This window comes from Sebastes umbrosus, chromosome 11 (assembly GCF_015220745.1).
Source record: "Sebastes umbrosus isolate fSebUmb1 chromosome 11, fSebUmb1.pri, whole genome shotgun sequence".
Taxonomy (NCBI): domain Eukaryota; kingdom Metazoa; phylum Chordata; class Actinopteri; order Perciformes; family Sebastidae; genus Sebastes; species Sebastes umbrosus.
The window spans coordinates 27,043,156-27,060,319 of record NC_051279.1 but is presented as its reverse complement, the minus strand read 5'-3'; the positions used below and the strand labels follow the sequence as shown (position 1 = coordinate 27,060,319).

Sequence of the window (17,164 nt, the reverse complement as noted above, 5' to 3'; positions counted from 1 at the left end):
TAACGTTTTAATTTTGTCCGGGGTGCCTTAAGATGCCACACAGTCCATTTAGCCACGTTGTTACTCCCCAAAATACCTTGTCAAAATCCATTTAAAGGTCCCTTATTATAAAAAAGTTAAATTTTCATGTTTTTTTATTATAAAGCAGGCTTAAGTCCTATATGAATATTGTGAAAGTATCGAAACACTCAATCGACAGGGAAATACACACAGCCCGTATTCAGAAACTCTGCATTTGAAACAAGCTGTCAGGATTTCTGCCCATTTGTGATGTCACGAATTTACAATATTTAGATCCTTGACATAATTTTAAACGTAAAAATTCGAAATGTGTCCCAGTTTATTCCTGGTTGCAGTGTATGTGAATGTCATCAGCTGACAGGAAGTACATATGGACCCAAGCTGTTGCCTAGCAACGCAATTCTGTTGCAATTCCGTCAAAATGCGCTAATACGGAGCGTTTCAGACAGAGGGTAAATACAGGCATATTCAGGCCGACAGTATGAGGAAAATAAAGTGGTTTTAAAAATTATTTTTACATTACAGCATGTAAACGTGTTCTAGTAGAAACACAAAATACAAGTTTGAACCTGAAAATGAGCATAATATGGGACCTTTAACCTTTATTGGTGATCTAAATCCCTACCATAGGAGTATTTTTTGAGTATTTGGTTGGTAAATAATAACCACAGGTATCCCTAAATAATATTGTTTTTTGTTTTGACTTTTATAGTATTTAATCAAATTATAAAAAATCAACTGGATTAAAAGATTTCTGATGAATCCAGATAGTATATGGAACATTTTCCCCAATCACTTTTTCAGTAAAATTGTTGATCTTAATTTTCTATTACTGTGTCCTTACTCTGTTGGAAAACTCCCTGTAAAACTAGCTAACTTTCATTAACAACTTTTATTATGTTAGGGTGTTCTTTTTAAACACAATTACTCTCCTCACAATTGTATCCCGTGGAACAACATCTTACATCTCACACAGAAACAAAACACCGTACTTGCATGATTGGTTTGTTAATAACATAAATACTTATAAATACTTACAGAAGAACTTCTCAAAACATTTTGAAAAATATATCACACTAACAAAAATTGAGATATTACTAATTTTTAACAGTCCCAAGTTTTTCGGCAGATGAGATTTACATAATTAATTTGATTATTATCTTAGCAAAGTATTATATCCATAAAATGATGTGGCTTAAAAGAATACCCTCCTTTTATATTTTTAAAGACACTGATTATAAAACATATTTGACTATGATTGCAAATTAAAATTCTAAATTGGCAAAAACTATTAGATTGTTTAGACATTTTAATTTATTCCAATTGTTTAACAGACCCCGATAGTTTTTTTATTGTTTTTTTATTGTGTTTTTAATATTCTTTTCCTTTTTTTGTTTATGAATCTGCTCTATTGAACTTTTGAAATAAAGTTAAAAGTAAAAAAATAAATAACCACAGGATGAAATGTGCTCGTTTTGCCTCCGACCAACTGCACGCTTTTATTTTGAAGACGACTTCCGCTCACATTTCCGCCATCATGACTTTAAGCTTGACTTCCGTCTCTTTCACACACATCAACCAATCGCAGCAGCTCCTGAAGTCATGTGACTACCAGCGGCGTGTCTTGATGACGTGTGTTATGTTTTGGTGAAGCTGTGTGTGTTTTATCGAAACATCTCTTCAGGCCTCACGTTTATACATTTAGGTGTTTTGTGTTGTATTTCTTCTTCACAATGAACAAAAACAAGGCCAGCGGCGTGTCGTGGGTGAAGCCAGCGGAGCCGTCCTTCCTGAAGAAGTTTAAGAGTGATGTTGGTTATAAAGAAGGAGCGACTGTTGACACTAAGGTACGTGCTGGTGCGGCTAGACGTGCTAAGCTAAGCTAAGCTAGCAGCACAATACCAGAATAACGTTCACGTTATCTCGTTTCAGTGAACTCTTAGCGGTAGCTTTGATATTTAACAGCTTCATGTTGTATTGTGTTGGGTTTCAGTGGCAGTCTGCTCATTAAATAAGTCACTATCATTGAAACAAGACACAACCGGGACCCGTTCATTCAAACCACGTAACGCACCGCTCTCCCGTTACTAACGTTACCATCGTTACTAACGTTACCATCGTTACTAACGTTACTCTCTCATCCACTGTTTATGAATGAAACCTGTTTAAACGGGGTTGGTTCTCTCATGTGATGCTGATGGGTGTCTGGTAAAGAAAACCTCTTTGACTGTGTTTCTTCTTTTTTACAATAGACTTTATTTTGATATTTTCAGGCGGAATTGCATTCATTCATTCATTCATTCATTCATTCATTCATTCATTCATTCATTCATTCATGTCATTCTCACTGTGCAATATCATTTTCCACTTGTGCAATTTTGTTAATAGTCTGTTTATTGTCAATACTGTATATACTGCTCCTATTGTTATACTTCCTTCTATTTAAATGGTTCATATTTTGTTACACTTTGTTTAGGTCTTTTTTACTGTGTTAGCTGATGCATCTTGTTTTTTGCACTATCCCCTTTGCTGCTGTACACTGAACATTTACCCACTGCGGGACTAATAAAGGAATATCTTATTTGATCTTATTTTATATTTGCCAATAATATAAAGAACAATTATACCAATACATAGGTAAACAATACATATAAAGGGATAACTAAAAACAAGCATAAAATTACTAAATAAAAAAATAAAAATTAAAACGATAATGAGATGATTATAAAATACTCTCTCATATGTTGTGTTGAACCTTTTAAAAAAAAAAAAAACATTTTCCAGTAGAAGTTCAAAGTCACAGATAATATTTTCCAAGGTAAATCTACAAATATTTTGCCACAGTTTACAGGTGTGTGTACATTTCCAGAACAGATGGACAATAGTTTCAGTATGGGAATCACACAAGTCACAGCTTAAAACGATATCATTTTTTAATTTCATAAAAAAGGTCGTAACTGGGTAGCATCAATGAATGATTTTAAGTGGCCCTTCTTCTATGTTTGTGGGAGAGTCCAACCTTTTTTTCCCAACACAAATTGTTTACCTGACTATTCCAAAAAGATATTCCAGGTGAAACAGAAACAATATTAATTGTAATAGAGCACAGATCTTATGGTTGTTCATACAACCACATGGATTAAAGCACATGTTTCCCATTAGGTGAGTCAGCTACATCAATAGAAGGAATATCAAGAACAGAAGCTGATATAACAGCATAGACACACCAGATGGAATAACATCGAAAACCTCTTTGACTGTGTTTCATATCCTCCTCTCAGCGCCAGGTGATGCCAACACTGGATGATGACAGCGGGAGTGATCGAGAGGATGAGTTACCTCAAGTGGTGGTGCTAAAAGGAGGAGACCTGACCGCAGACGACGTGAAGAAGATCAAGGACGAAACGCGACCTGGAGGTGGCGCAGAAAAAGGTAACCATCTTTTTATGTCTTTGTTTTACTAGACATGCAGAATGCTGCGGCCCAATTAAATGTTTTAATCACATCACTGCTGATAGCCTCGGTGAGCTAACTTACTAAAATTTAAAGATATAGGTAAAGGTAATTTTGAATGCTGTGTTTACAAACAGCAGCCGACAACGGTTACATATTATACCTTTTAAATTATGTATTTTGTCGAGGCAACATCGAGCATCTAAAATGAAAACCTTTGCCTTTGCACACCTGAATCATGTTCACAATATCCATCTGGTCTACAGATGATGAACCTCCTCCTGATGGTAAAATCCTGTTCAAGAAACCAGCCAAACGCTCCTCCTCAGACAAATTCCAGGGCATCACTGCCAGCTCCAGCAAAAAGAAGAAGACTAATGGAGGAGAGGAAGAGGAGGAAGAGAAGAAGGAGGTGAAGGAGGTGAAGGAGGTGAAGGAGGTGAAGTCTGGAAAGAAAGTAAAAAATAACAGCCTTCTGTCCTTTGGAGGGGATGATGAGGACGAGGAGGACTAAATGTTACTGGTGAAGTGTAAGACTGTCATTAACCCCTGTGACAGAAAGGAAAGTGACATTTGAATATTAATGGTAAAATGTCTCATAATATTGAGGAAGAGGAGCAGGGGTCAAATTAACAGACATTGTATTCTGTCTGGACTTCATCAACAGTGTGCAGCCTGTCCATTCTGTAGTTTCTTTTAAAGGACAGTGCCAGCAGTATTTTTGCATGTTTAAGCCCGCTGACTACAAATAGTCTTATTACTGTTCTATTCATTTTAGTACAATAAAAATCAACTTGCAGAGATTCAGTTGGCTTGAATAACAAAACCATCAAAATGAACATCTTGATTACGCTGTTTTTGTTTTTTAAACGTTCCATTATCGCTGTATAAGAGCACAGGGAGGATTTCCAACGTTACTTGGTGCATTCAAATACGCCCTTATTCAGCGTGTGTAATATTTACAAATTATTAGTGATGCTATAATTTCTGTTATTTTATCATCAGTTTGTGTAATATGAAATAATTATTTTATAAATTCTATATTGCATCATAGCTGATAAGAGACGATAACAATTACATTCTGATTACATTGATAAAGTATTTATTAACTGCACACATTATAACGTTTTATACACTATATTAAGTATTTTTTAATAATTAACAAATGTTTTGATAAAACTTCTACAAATATTACATAGATAGATGGACCAAAAAAACAATTAACTATTGACAAAGTATTAACTATCTATCTAAATGTTGTTTATAGATGCTTTACAAAGTATTTATTAACTATTTAAAAAAGGTGTTTTAATTATCACTCGCATCTTTATAAGTCATCCAAATAATGTTTATAGACTTTTTACAAACCAATTATTAATCATTAACAAAGTGTTACAAATATCTGTCTTTGTAATGTTTAGAGATGTTTTACAATCTTTAAGGTTTAGAAATAATAATTAAATCATTAACAAATACTATATATAATATATAGAATGTTATAATGTGTGCAACAATAAACTGTTAAAATAACATAAATTATAGCATTACTAATAATTAGTAGACATTAATTTTAATTTCGTTGTTTGTTAACATTAAAATACCTATTAACTAAGTTTAATTCATTTACCATTTATAAACGGTTATTATAAAGTGTTACCCATTTTTTTAAATATTATTTACATAAAGGATTCAGCACCCGGTCTTTAAATCATGAGTTGAGCGTGTTGTATCTTAATTTTTAACATTCAAAGTTGCTCAGACATCCTGAAATTGGTAGTGTACTGAACAGAAACAGATAGTCTGACTGACTTGAGGAAAATATCTGTGATTTTTCTGACCAATAATGTAATCGTGATTGAAATTGCAAATCTTTTCTTTAATTTTTTCTTTTATTTGTGGTTTACATGATATCAATCTAAATGTGATCGTACCAAGCGTTCTCACAAACACATCTTCTTTCTTACTTGTTACTTCACACAAATAATAACAATAACTAACAGTGAGTTTTTCAGAAATGGTCCAGCTCACAGCTTCAGTATGATACAACGTTAACTCTTCTTTGCCAAAAAAAGGTGCTCACTTTGATTGTTTGCCTACCTCAAACAAGTTTCAAGTCTGCAAATCGTGAGTTTGTAAATTGCCCGTTGAGACAAATAGAAACTTTAAAGTTGATTTTCAACACTGAAATGAATGGACACCCATGTAAAAAGGCAATTTGTAGTTAATGGGCTTAAAAAAAAAAAAAGGAAACGAACCAGTGTGATTCTATGTGTAGTATGACCTTTTTCATCAAACATCCAGCAAGAGAACATCAGCAGTAGTTAGTGAAACAGAGTTAAGAAGTCCGAGTGCACATTTTCCAGAGGTTTCTCTCTGCAGTCCAACTCAACCAGAGCGAGGCTGAAGCTGTGCTTCGGCTGTTTGAAGGTGCTCCTCAAAACATCTGGTTGGCACTCAGTTCCATGCAAACTATGCAATTTAATCTGATCAACGGGAATCAAGCAACACCAGGTACAAAAAACTGTAAGATTGATTATTGGTGATTAAATTATTTTTCGTCACCCGGGTGATTGCAATTATTTCTGCAATTATTTGCAATAATCTCCTTTTTTTTTTGAAAAGGAAATTAAAAGAAAAACACATTTTTTTATGTTTGTTTATGACAAAAAATGTAATATTCTTGAGGTTGAATCCAAACAGCGACAAACTTTTGATGACAGTTTTTCTTGTGCTCTTGGTGCCTTCCACTTTAGGAAACAATAAAGCAATCTTTTCCATTTGTCCCAGTAGCTGCTGGTGACTTGACGTTGCTCCAGACCTCCTCATAAAGACTTAGAACACATTTAAAGAAGCTTGTCATTTAAAGGTGAAACACCTGCCTCTCATACATGTTAAGATCCTCCACTCCTGTTTATCTGTATCTCTCTATGGTGTCATCAGAACTGTCAGTGTGTTGCAAGTAGTGTGGAAGTGCTCATTGTAGAATAATGAATACATTCAATGAAGTATTGAATGTATGAATATATTCTAGCTTCGACAAAGGAGCTGTAACAGTTTATGTAGAAACCATGCATTCTTGTCAATGCAATTGTATATTTTTTTTTAAACTGTGGATTTGTTTTTATTGTATGCATTTTTAGAGAATGGTCGTGGCTGTAACATTTGAAATATAAAACATTAAATCAATGGTACAACATACCTGTATTGTAACCTCATTGTTTTCACTGTGTGTGTGTCACAGTTGTACCGTACTGTTGTATGTTCAGGTCAAGGAGAGGAACTGACTTGACAATGACCCGTAGAGATGAAGAGGATACAGCAATGTTAAAGTCAAGATTAAATGATTTTATAATAATATAACTTATTTATGACTTTCCTCACTCTATACTACGACTTCTTAATGACTTTTTCCAACATACTATACCATGTGTTTTTTCTGACTTATTTTGACATAGTGTACTATAACATATTTATGACTTTTTTCAACATACTATACTTTCTGACTTTTTCAACAAACTATATTATGACTTTTTATAGAATTTTTTTTTTTTTTACATACCATGCTATGTGTTGTTTGACATTTATATACTATGACATTTTTATGACTTTTTTCGTCAAGCGACACTAACTTTTTTCGCCATACTTTTCATTAACTTTTTAGATATACTATACTATGAATTTTTATGACTTTTTTCGCGATACTGTACTATGACCTCAAAATTTTTCAACATACTATATTATGACTTTTTAAAAAAATGTTTTGACGTACAATATTATTTTTTAGGACCTTTTTTGATATACTGAACTATGACTCCTTTGTGACTTCTGAACATACTATACCGTCTTTGTGTGTCTTTTTACTGACTTATTTTGACATAATATACTTTTTCTACACAATATACTATGACTTCTTTCTGACTTTTTCAACAAAAATATATTATGACTTTTTATAGACTTTTTTTTTACATACTATGTCTTTTTTCACCATACATTATTATGACATTTTTTATGACTTTTTTCGACATACTATAATGTGATTTTTTTAATGACTTTTTTGACCTAGTATACTATAACTTTTTTTATTCGTTTTTTCAACATACTATACTATGACTTTTTAAAGACTTTTCTTTTTATATACCTTACTATGACTTTTTTAAAATCTTTTTCGACATACAATACTATGACTCTTCTCTGGAAATTTTTTGACATACTTTACTGAAACATTTTCATGATTTTTTTTGACGTATTATACTATGAGTTTTTTTTACGACTTTTCGACATACTACACTATCGCTTTTTTTGACATATTGTACTATTACTTTTTTATTACTTTTTTCAACCTATTATAATTACTTTTTTATTTATATTTATATTACTTTTTTCGACATACCATACTATTATTTCATTTTTTATTTTTTCGATGTACTATTCTCTGGCTTTTTAACGACATTTTTCGACATACTATACTATGACTTTTTTTTGACTAACTATATGTTACAGGGCTATTTTAACCATAGACATATATCTAGCTCATTTTTACCTGGCTGGTCACGGTACAGATAACCCAGTGTTGAGCACCTGGAGCTGCAGGAGACGGGGTAGATCCCACCTGTAGAGGTAAGTGCGTTACTTATTTAATTGCCTACACCATTTCTATATTCTTTCACCAAAATTGACATTTTAGGATCTATTTTATGTATTTATTCTGCTCTCTGCTTTTGGCATTTTAATATTTTTATGGCCATAAAGTGTTTATGTATTTTTATTTCAATATTTTTTATCTTTTTGTTACAGCAGTACAGATAACCCAGTGTTGAGCACCTGGAACTGCTGGAGACGGGGTAGATCCCACCTGTAGAGGTAGGAGCGTTGGTTATTTTATTGCCCACACCATTTCTATATTCTTTTACCAACAATGACATTTTAGGATCTATTTTATTGCTATTTTATCTATTTATTCTGCTTCCTGCTTTGGTCATTTTAATATTTTTATAACCATAAATGTTTATGTATTTTTAATTCAACATTTTTATCTTTTTGTAATAAACTCTTACGCAATTGCACTTGAAGCAGCGTCTCTGGCCAATCCTTACACTTATCTGCGTAATGACCTGTATGAAGAGGTTAGTCTTTTATGAACCCGGGTTAAGGTCTTGGTTAACGGTGCCTTATCCCCCAGCTGGGAAGGTCATATATTCTACAACTATTTTGGACTTACTGTGAGATACTTTACAATAACATTTTTTATGACATACTATCATATGACTTTTACTCTGACCTTTTCTTTGTTGACTTTTTTCAATATATATATGATTTTTAAAACCTACTATACTATGACTATTGTTTGACATACTATGAGTCTTTTATGACTTTTCGACATAAGATACTATGAATTTTTTTCAACATACTGTACTATGATATTTAAAAACTTTTTTCAACACACTATACTTTTACTCTTTTTGGAAAATTATACTATGACTTATGACTTTATTAAAAGTATAGTATAATGAAAAGTCATTAAAAAGTCATAGTATAGTATGGCAAAAAAAAGTCATATAGTGAAATGAAAAACATCATATAGTATGTAAAAAAAAGTGATAAAGTGATGAAATATGACGTTTTCCATCACTTCTTTTGACATACTATACTATGACTTTTCTTGCCATACTGTTTATTGTCAATACTGTATATATTGTTCCTATTTTTAATATTTCCCCATGTTTATATTGTTCCTATTTTTATATTTCCTTCTATTTAAATTGTTCATATTTTATGTCTGTCTACTTTTGTTTTGCTTTTTTTTTTTTTTTTTACTGTGTTGTAGTTTGCTTTTTGTTTTTACTGATGCTTCTTGTTTCTGCACTATCCCCTTTGCTGGTGTACACTGCAACTGCAACTGCAACCTGCGACCCTCTTGCTGTGAGGCGACAGTGCTAACCACTGCACCACCCTGCAGCCCTGCCATACTATACTATGATTTTTTCATCACTTTTTTTTGACATACTGAACTACGACTTTTTCATCACTTTTTTCGACATAGTATAATATCACACTATTGGTCTGTTTATTGTCAATACTGTATATATTGTTTCTATTTTGATATTTCCCTTTGTTTATATTGTTCCTATTTTTATAGCTCCTTCTATTTAAATTGCTCATATTTTATATGTCTGTCTACTTTTGTTTCCCTTTTTTTTTACTGAGTTGTATCTTGCTTTTTGTTTTCACTGATGCTTCTTGTTTCTGCACTATCCCCTTTGCTGCTGTACACTGCAAAATTCCCCACTGTGGGACTAATAAAGGAATATCGTATCTTATGACCATTTTTCATCTGTTTTTTTTAAATACTATATGACGTTTTTTTATCACTTTATTCCAACCTACTATACTATGACGTTTTTCATCACTTTTTTGACATACAATACTATGACTTTATTTATTGAAATTTTTCGACGTAGTATACTATGACTTGTGATGAAAACAGAGAAAAGGCATAGCTTAGTATGTCGTAAAATTTAAGGAAAAAGTCATAGTACAGTGTTGAAAAATTTAATGAAAAGGTCATAGTATTGTATGTCGAAAACTTTAATAAAAAAGTTGCAGTATAGTATGTTGAAAAATTTCATGAAATAATAGTCATAGTATAGTTTGTCGAAAAATTTAATAAAAAGTCACTATAGTATGTCGAAAATTTCATGAAAAAAGTGATAGTATAGTTTGTCGAAAAATGTCATCAAAAAAAAGTCATAGTAAAGTATGTCGAAAAATTTCATGTTTCATACAAAAAATCCACTTCTCTGGATTTTGAAAATATAAAAATACAGTACAATCATCTTTTTTTATTGTAAAACAATATGACATGTGCTTACCTAAGCTAGTACCAACCAATATCATGACATCCCTCCAATCAATCTATAACTCTTAGCGACTTTCTAATCCCGCCCACATTTTAGCAGTTCAATCGCATGCTTAGTATTTGAATTAAATCCTAAATCCCTCTAGTAACTTTACAATGCTCAAATATTCCATTTCACTGGGGAATAGTCACACTTCAGAGGCTAAAGACGCTCTAACTTCTGTTTCACTGGGACTTTAATGTCCCGAGAGCCAAATGGAGGGACGGCTTAACATGTTCAAGCCAACACCATCTAGTGGATATGACGTCCTTGGTTTTATTCTCAGGTGCATGCTGCCATTATCTCTAGGCTAGGTTAGCCATTTCCAATCTTTACACTAAGCTTACCAGCTGTAACTTTATTTACTTCACAAAAATTGTGCATATGAGCTAAATGAAATAAAAACAACAGTGTTATTTCAACCTCTTTATTCAAAAAGGCATGTTTCATTCTCACACCTGCATCCAGATCATTACAATTGATGGAAGAAACCTTGACTTAGAAAATCAAAACCGGACTAAATCCTTGCATTTCCTGATAGGACACTGCCCTCGCTTCAGTCATTGCAGCCTCCATCGTCCATGTAATAAATACACCCACTGACTCTGTTGAGCTCTAGATTATTTTTTCTTCTTTTCTGTTAAGGCCAATGCTATCCTCTCAACCTGGCTTTGCTTACGTTGGTCACAACAGAATCAAAGTCACAAGCAGGGTGGACACGTTTCTTGGAATATCTTCAAGAAACAAGAATAAAGAGGATTTAAATTATAGGGAACGTTTGTTTCCCCAGAGGGAACGCATTACACTCTCAAATCATAATAGATCACATATGATGCAAGACAGTTTATGAAACTGGTTGCATGACAGATCTTAAGATTGAAAAAAAGAATTTGTCAATTCAGCCAATTAGAAAGAAGCAGTAGAGTGTAACGTTGTTTTAACCCTCTGAACGTCCCCTCGTTCCCTTGTGTGGAAAAACACAAAGCCTCCTCCTGCTGACAGCTCAGAGCACTTCAGAACATTTTTTTTTTTTTTCTAAATTCATGAGGGAATAAAGCAGCAGTGGGAGCAGAGAGTGACGCTGTCACTGTCCCTGTGAAGGGAGAAGCAGTCTGGTATCTACAGAGTGCAGTGGAAGATCAAAAGGGAATCAGGCCTCGCGTCACGTGACAGACTGACGAACTCACACTGTTGCTTTCTATAGTGTGTTCTAAACGCTTCTGGGCACCGACAGCTTGTAAGTGTTTTAAATTTGAGCAAATGACTTCTACACTTCAAATGGGTTTTTAATGATCACACTGGCAGACGTGACAGAAACCCCCTGTTAGCATATGTTACTAGCAACAAAAAGAAAGTGGTAGTGAAGTGATTTGCAGTTCAACTCGCATCACAGTGGCACTCTATCTTACTCAGTCCAATTTAGCTTCAGGCAGTAAACAGGCAGTTTAGTCAACCTGCAGCCAGAGTGATCATTAAAAAGCACCTTTCTAACGCAGACTGCACACACAGGCATGATATGTCCTATCCCCTACAGCTTTATGGATGCTGCTCACGCATTGAGATGGACTCGACTGGGTTCATGGCCTGGCTTTCCTAAAGCTTCTTAAAACAAAGATATGTTAATATGTTACACACGCACTGATGGTCTCTCATAGGCCTGCTCTGATCTGAGTTCAGTGCGGTTCAACATTGTATGAACGATACAGATAAGAATAGCACACGCGGCTAAAAGGATTATTCTGGTTTAGAACTTACTTGAGTCTAATTGTTTTATAGTTTTAGCCATAATTTCTATCAGTTAAGATAATATTGTACTCATTGCTGAGATCTGGGAACAAGGTGACATCACTACAGCAAAGACTGAACTGCAAGAAACATGAGAGCGTTTTTGGGATGATCAAAGAGTTATATAATGTCTTTCCAAAGTCTGAAAAATGTAATAGTTTGGGTTTAAGAGACTACAAATTGTTAACAGAAAGCCTGTGCTACAAACCAGCGGTAAGAGGTTTTAAAATGATAGTTTGGGTGTTTTGAAGTGAGGTTGTATGAGGTACTTATCCATAGTCGGTGTATTATCTACAGTAGATGACGGTCGGCACGCCCCCAGTTTGGAGAAACAGACATGAGTACCGACACGGAAGCAAAGCAATGTACTGCTGTGGACGGGAGCAGTAGAAAAATATATTTTAAACACTTAAAAGAAAGGCTCATCTACCAAAAATCATTATCTGTTTAAGTGTGTGATATATTTAGAATATTTAAGCCGCTTTAACTTGCTGTGAGACAGCTATACAGTTTTATACAGCAGTTATCTCTGCTCTCGCCAAAGCAACCAGACTCCATTGAAAAAAACCTGCAATTTGACCTCCCAGAACACTGGAGTTGCTCAAGTTTTTTTTCAGTCTGGTTGCTTTGCGATATTCCCTCATTGTTGAGGAAAACGGTGTGCGCACAACTGTGTGCACTATGTACACTAGATTAAAGTTGAACCAGGAAGTAAGTCGGTAAACTGGTGACTGATGTGTACAACGGACAGCTTGCGTAATAGTTAGCTTTCTGGAAGTTGATTTAAAACCAAATGCTCGTGTTTCTTCTTCAGTCTGACTTATTTTTTACCGATGCCGCTGTGTTCTGAAGTCTCAGCGATTAACTTGTTGAGTAAAATGAAATTTTTTCACTGATAGAAACTACGAAAAATAATAAAAATAAGACCAAGTTGTAATAAAAGGGTATTATCCTTTAAGTAGCGTGTGCAGTCTTGTTCTAAAATAAGACGCCCTGTCAGCGCAGCAGTATAAGTTTGTATGAAGAGTGATGGCTTTTGCTTGTTGGCACATGTGTAAAAGCATTCTCCTGTTAATAACGGATTCTGGGGAGAATTTAAAAGGAAAAAGGAACACACTGAGGATGTTCCAACACGTGGACTTTCCAAAAGCATCCGAGCACAAACTCATTCTCTGACAGGTGCTGGATAAAACTCGAGAAGCAGGGTGGTGGTACACTTCGGTTTCTCTCCGTTTTCTGTTAAATTGAATACCTATGAAGAAATTGAATAAGCCCCATCAAAGGGAAACATTCAGTTATCCTAAAAATCACTCTTTGCCTCAGTGTGAGCAGATGTAGGGTTTCAGCGCTGAATGGGGGACGCGGTAGTAACAGTGGTGTGTTGTCTGTAGGCTCCTCTACAGGGTGGCATTTCTATCTGAATGATGCAATGCATAGAGCAGTCCCAAACTGAGTCCCTGTGTTTAAGGACAGCTAATCTCTCTTGCTCTCTGTCTCCCATCACATTCAAGTACAAAAAGAAAAGCGGGTCAAAGGTCACAGTTCCTCAGGTTAAAACCGGTGTGGGGTGGATCTCGGACTAGCCAACATCTCCCGTTCGCCGCCTCCTTGACCCCCGCGTTATCAGGACAAAGGTCAGCTGGGGTTCAGCACACTCTCCTAGGTGATGGTAACATTTCCAGCGTGGACCTCCAGGTGAGGGATGACAGGGGTCTGGAGAACCTCCGGTGTTCCTTACTCTTCTTCATTGGTGGATTTACTGTTGCTGCTTGTTTTTGTTGAAAGTTTTGTATTTAAGATTTTTTTTTCTCCTCTCCCGTCCACGGTGTGCCCCTCTCTGTCGGTGGTGGACGTTCTATAAAGATTTCTTGGTCAGTTTCTTGCCCTTCTTGAGGGAAAGCTTGTTCTTGATGTGTCCCCGCTTCCTCTTGGCGGTCTACAGACGGGAAAAAATGAGTAAAAAAATAAGCCTATCTGTGAGACCCATCAGTAACAACTGATAAAGAAATGTTCTATATAATCAGATCAAACTTTTTTTTTCGGCTTTTGCAAACCAAGTCCGTATTTTTCATTTAAAATTGTTGCACGTTTTAAAAATACATATGACGTCACGTTGTGTCAATCACGTTTACACACCGACTCTGAAACTTTCATCCGTCGTTAAACTTTTCGGAACAGGCCTGATTTTCTGCGTTTTTATCCCTGCCATCAAAAGCCAAAAAAGAGTTGTTTGACAACTCAGAGCCACCGTCCGTGCAAACGTCATCATCCAAAATCTGATGAGCTGATTCTCCTCGTCTCCTAGCACAAACACTTTACGATAAAGAAATGAAAGAATACAGACGTGTAGAATGCAGTACTCGGGCACGGTACGTCGATCTGTACTGGAGTCCAGTTGAAAAGGTGGTCTGGAGTACGAATACTGGGGTACGGTTCGCATCAAGTGTGAAAGCCAGCCAAACACGAAGTGGACTGCTAGTTAACACGAGTAACGTTAGCGGTCAGTGAGAAGTTTTGAAAAGGACAGGCTTTTTTTCAACGTCGCTGATCCCTGTAGGTATCTGCACGCAGCATGTGTCGATCTAATCCTCTGAGCTGCCCGGCCGTGGGTGATAAAGCAGGAAGGCAGGCGAGAGGGTCCTTAAAATATCGACAATAGCAGGTGATGGGGTCGGGCGATGTTTTTTTTTTTTTATTTAGCTGATTTAATGGTCTGCCTCCGAAGAACGAGAGCTGCTCAGCGGGCAGAGAGAGAGAGAGAGAGAGAGAGAGACAGCGGGGGAAACAGCCGCCATATTTTCACATCTAACTCAGTGAAATAAGAGTTTATTTCGAACCAAACCAGAGTTGGTGATTGTTGGAAAGACTAACGACGACGGTCTTGGTGAGTTTTATTTTGTTTCTGTCCAGTTTGAATGAAGTGTTTTTACAATGCTCCGCCACTAGAACAGCTGATCTCAACATAAACAAATACACGTGGACGATGACGCAAATGGTACGGAACAACTTTACTAATGTGAAAGCTGAGCGGAGAGTGGGAGGTGGAGGGGAGGGACAATCGTAAGAGGATCCCAGCTTACCTTTTTGGAGGTGTACTTCTGCTTAGTGGTGTCGGTGCCTCGCAGCTTGTGCTCTACGCGGTCTCTGTTCTCCAGCTTTTTGACCTTATAAATCCTGACCAACCAGTGCTCGGAGGTGAAGGCTTCCTCCAGGTGCTTCAGCTTTATGTCCTTGTTGCCAATCTCAGCGTTGCGTGTTCGGTCGAAGCCCGGTGGCGTCCGGAAGTCCAACTAAACAGAAATGAAGATGAGAGGAAGTTGTTTATGTCTTAAGCTCAGAGTAATAACACATAAGTGGTCTTTGCAATCAATTATTTTGTCAAGTTATACAAATATATACTACAATACAGATATGTGTTGTGCAGAATGACTATTAATGATGACATACCTGCATTTCTCCAAAGCGGTAGTAGGACATTTTGTACATAAGGCAGTTGAGGAGGGTCGGGGAACCAGCTTTGTCCACTCTGAACTCTCCCTGCGGGGTAAAGTAGTCACTTTCCTGTATTGAGAGACAGACGGAGGGAGAAATAAATAAACTCTCACACACTTTGATGCATGATTTCATTTGATTTTGCACCCAAACATCTTGGCCCACTTGGTTACAGATCCCTGATTTTCCCTCAGCAGTGCCCCATTCCCTCAGAGAGCACATCAAACATTCATATGAACTCCTCTTAGCAGGCGTCCACCGTCTCTTGCGATGAATATTTAACAACTGCAGCACGCTCACCTTCTTTTATGTTTCTCCTGATAGAAGTTCCCCACTAAAAAAAGTGACTGAGATACAGTACGAGTGACGTCTCTCTCTCACCCGGATGTCTCTGGGGTGCTCCCCCTCTGCGATGCGCACCATCCACAGGAACTTGTTGATGTCGTCGCCCGAGTAGCCGATCACCCCTCCGAAGATGATCAGGACGTAGTCGACGTCCAGCGACCTCATGATTTCATAGGCGGCAGTCTCATTGGATGACATGGCTTTGCCGACCTGTGGGAACACAAAGACAAAAAGGCAGTTTTATAATAATTTCCATTCAATAGGACTCGCGTATAAAACTATATGAATATTATTAAAGTGGCACCAATATCCGTTTAGTATTGGTGAGCCTGTGAAAACAGTTGAGCGGTGGTTTTGGAAGAGCTTTGCCAATAAATAATAACCCTGATGATGTCATCATGATGGCGTTATCTCTGTTTGGGCTTCCTTTACCGGGCAGGAAAGAGTCTTGGAGCTTTACCCATATTAGTGACTGGATATGTTGGTATTTGCTGCTTCTTTGAGAATCAGAGTCTTCTTGTTAAAGATACTACAAGTTACTTCTAACTGGTTATGGAATAGTCTCAGTTTAATACTGATGCCTCTGTATGGTCTACATAAGTAAACGAGATGCTCCGCGAAACCTGACGAAACTATTTACAGGTTCAACAGAAACTCCTTCAGCTCAGAGTCCAGCGGGGCCTCCGGCAGCGACCAGCCCGCCGCGGACAGACCCAGATCCGGCTTTGCTGCCGCCTTCGACCTGCAGCCAGTGCCGACACCACGCTGCAAGAGGCTCGGGCCGTATTGCCGGGCCCGCTGAAGGGAAGGTAGGCACGGGAGAACCAGAACCAGGACTGAGCTGGACATACTGGCAGACCCTGCTGCAGTAAAATGAGTGGAATTCTAAAGGGACTCTGGTGCTCGGAAAAACACTACCGCTTTGGTCCACAAGGACTTACAAAATCAACACAAAATTAGAGTTCCTCGTCGTAACTTTAAGAAAATGTGGTACTAAATCACTGAGTACCATTAAAGACACAGTGTGAGGCACACCAAGTGTCCACTGCTGTGTGTTTGAGATCCCACTTTCGCTGGTGTACAGTGTAGTGATACAACGTTATGTCCACTTGGTGGTGCAATAAACCAATCAACACCCTGAGTTCAACATAGTGGTTGAAAAAAACTCAACT

The 17,164-nt window shown here is 36.6% G+C and overlaps 2 protein-coding genes across 2 annotated transcripts in view; one reads left to right on the top strand and one right to left on the bottom strand.

Moving 5' to 3' along the window:
• Positions 1–1,631: 1,631 nt before the first annotated feature.
• Positions 1,632–4,277, top strand: kiaa1143 (KIAA1143 ortholog). Its single transcript, XM_037783721.1, has 3 exons — positions 1,632–1,868; positions 3,303–3,453; positions 3,741–4,277. Exons 1-3 carry the CDS (start codon positions 1,755–1,757, stop codon positions 3,986–3,988), a joined length of 513 nt encoding a protein of 170 aa, XP_037639649.1. The 5' UTR covers positions 1,632–1,754; the 3' UTR covers positions 3,989–4,277.
• Positions 4,278–13,909: 9,632 nt separating this feature from the next.
• LOC119496337 (dolichyl-diphosphooligosaccharide--protein glycosyltransferase subunit STT3B-like) overlaps positions 13,910–17,164 on the bottom strand; it is a 64,777-nt gene continuing 61,522 nt past the window's right edge. Inside the window, exons 13-16 of the mRNA XM_037783557.1 lie at positions 16,029–16,202; positions 15,603–15,716; positions 15,236–15,445; positions 13,910–14,091 (exon numbers count right to left, since the gene is read on the bottom strand). Of these exons, the coding sequence (XP_037639485.1) occupies positions 14,011–14,091; positions 15,236–15,445; positions 15,603–15,716; positions 16,029–16,202 (579 nt within the window). The 3' untranslated portion in view covers positions 13,910–14,010. The remainder of the gene's footprint in view (positions 14,092–15,235; positions 15,446–15,602; positions 15,717–16,028; positions 16,203–17,164) is intronic.

What these genes read in the sequence shown, in the direction of transcription:
- kiaa1143 (XM_037783721.1), top strand. Translation starts at nt 1,755, where the DNA reads ATGAACAAAAACAAGGCCAGCGGCGTGTCGTGGGTGAAGCCAGCGGAG. An exon ending in GAGCGACTGTTGACACTAAG is followed by an intron (nt 1,869 to 3,302) that starts GTACGTGCTGGT and finishes TCCTCCTCTCAG; the next exon opens with CGCCAGGTGATGCCAACACT. An exon ending in TGGAGGTGGCGCAGAAAAAG is followed by an intron (nt 3,454 to 3,740) that starts GTAACCATCTTT and finishes TCTGGTCTACAG; the next exon opens with ATGATGAACCTCCTCCTGAT.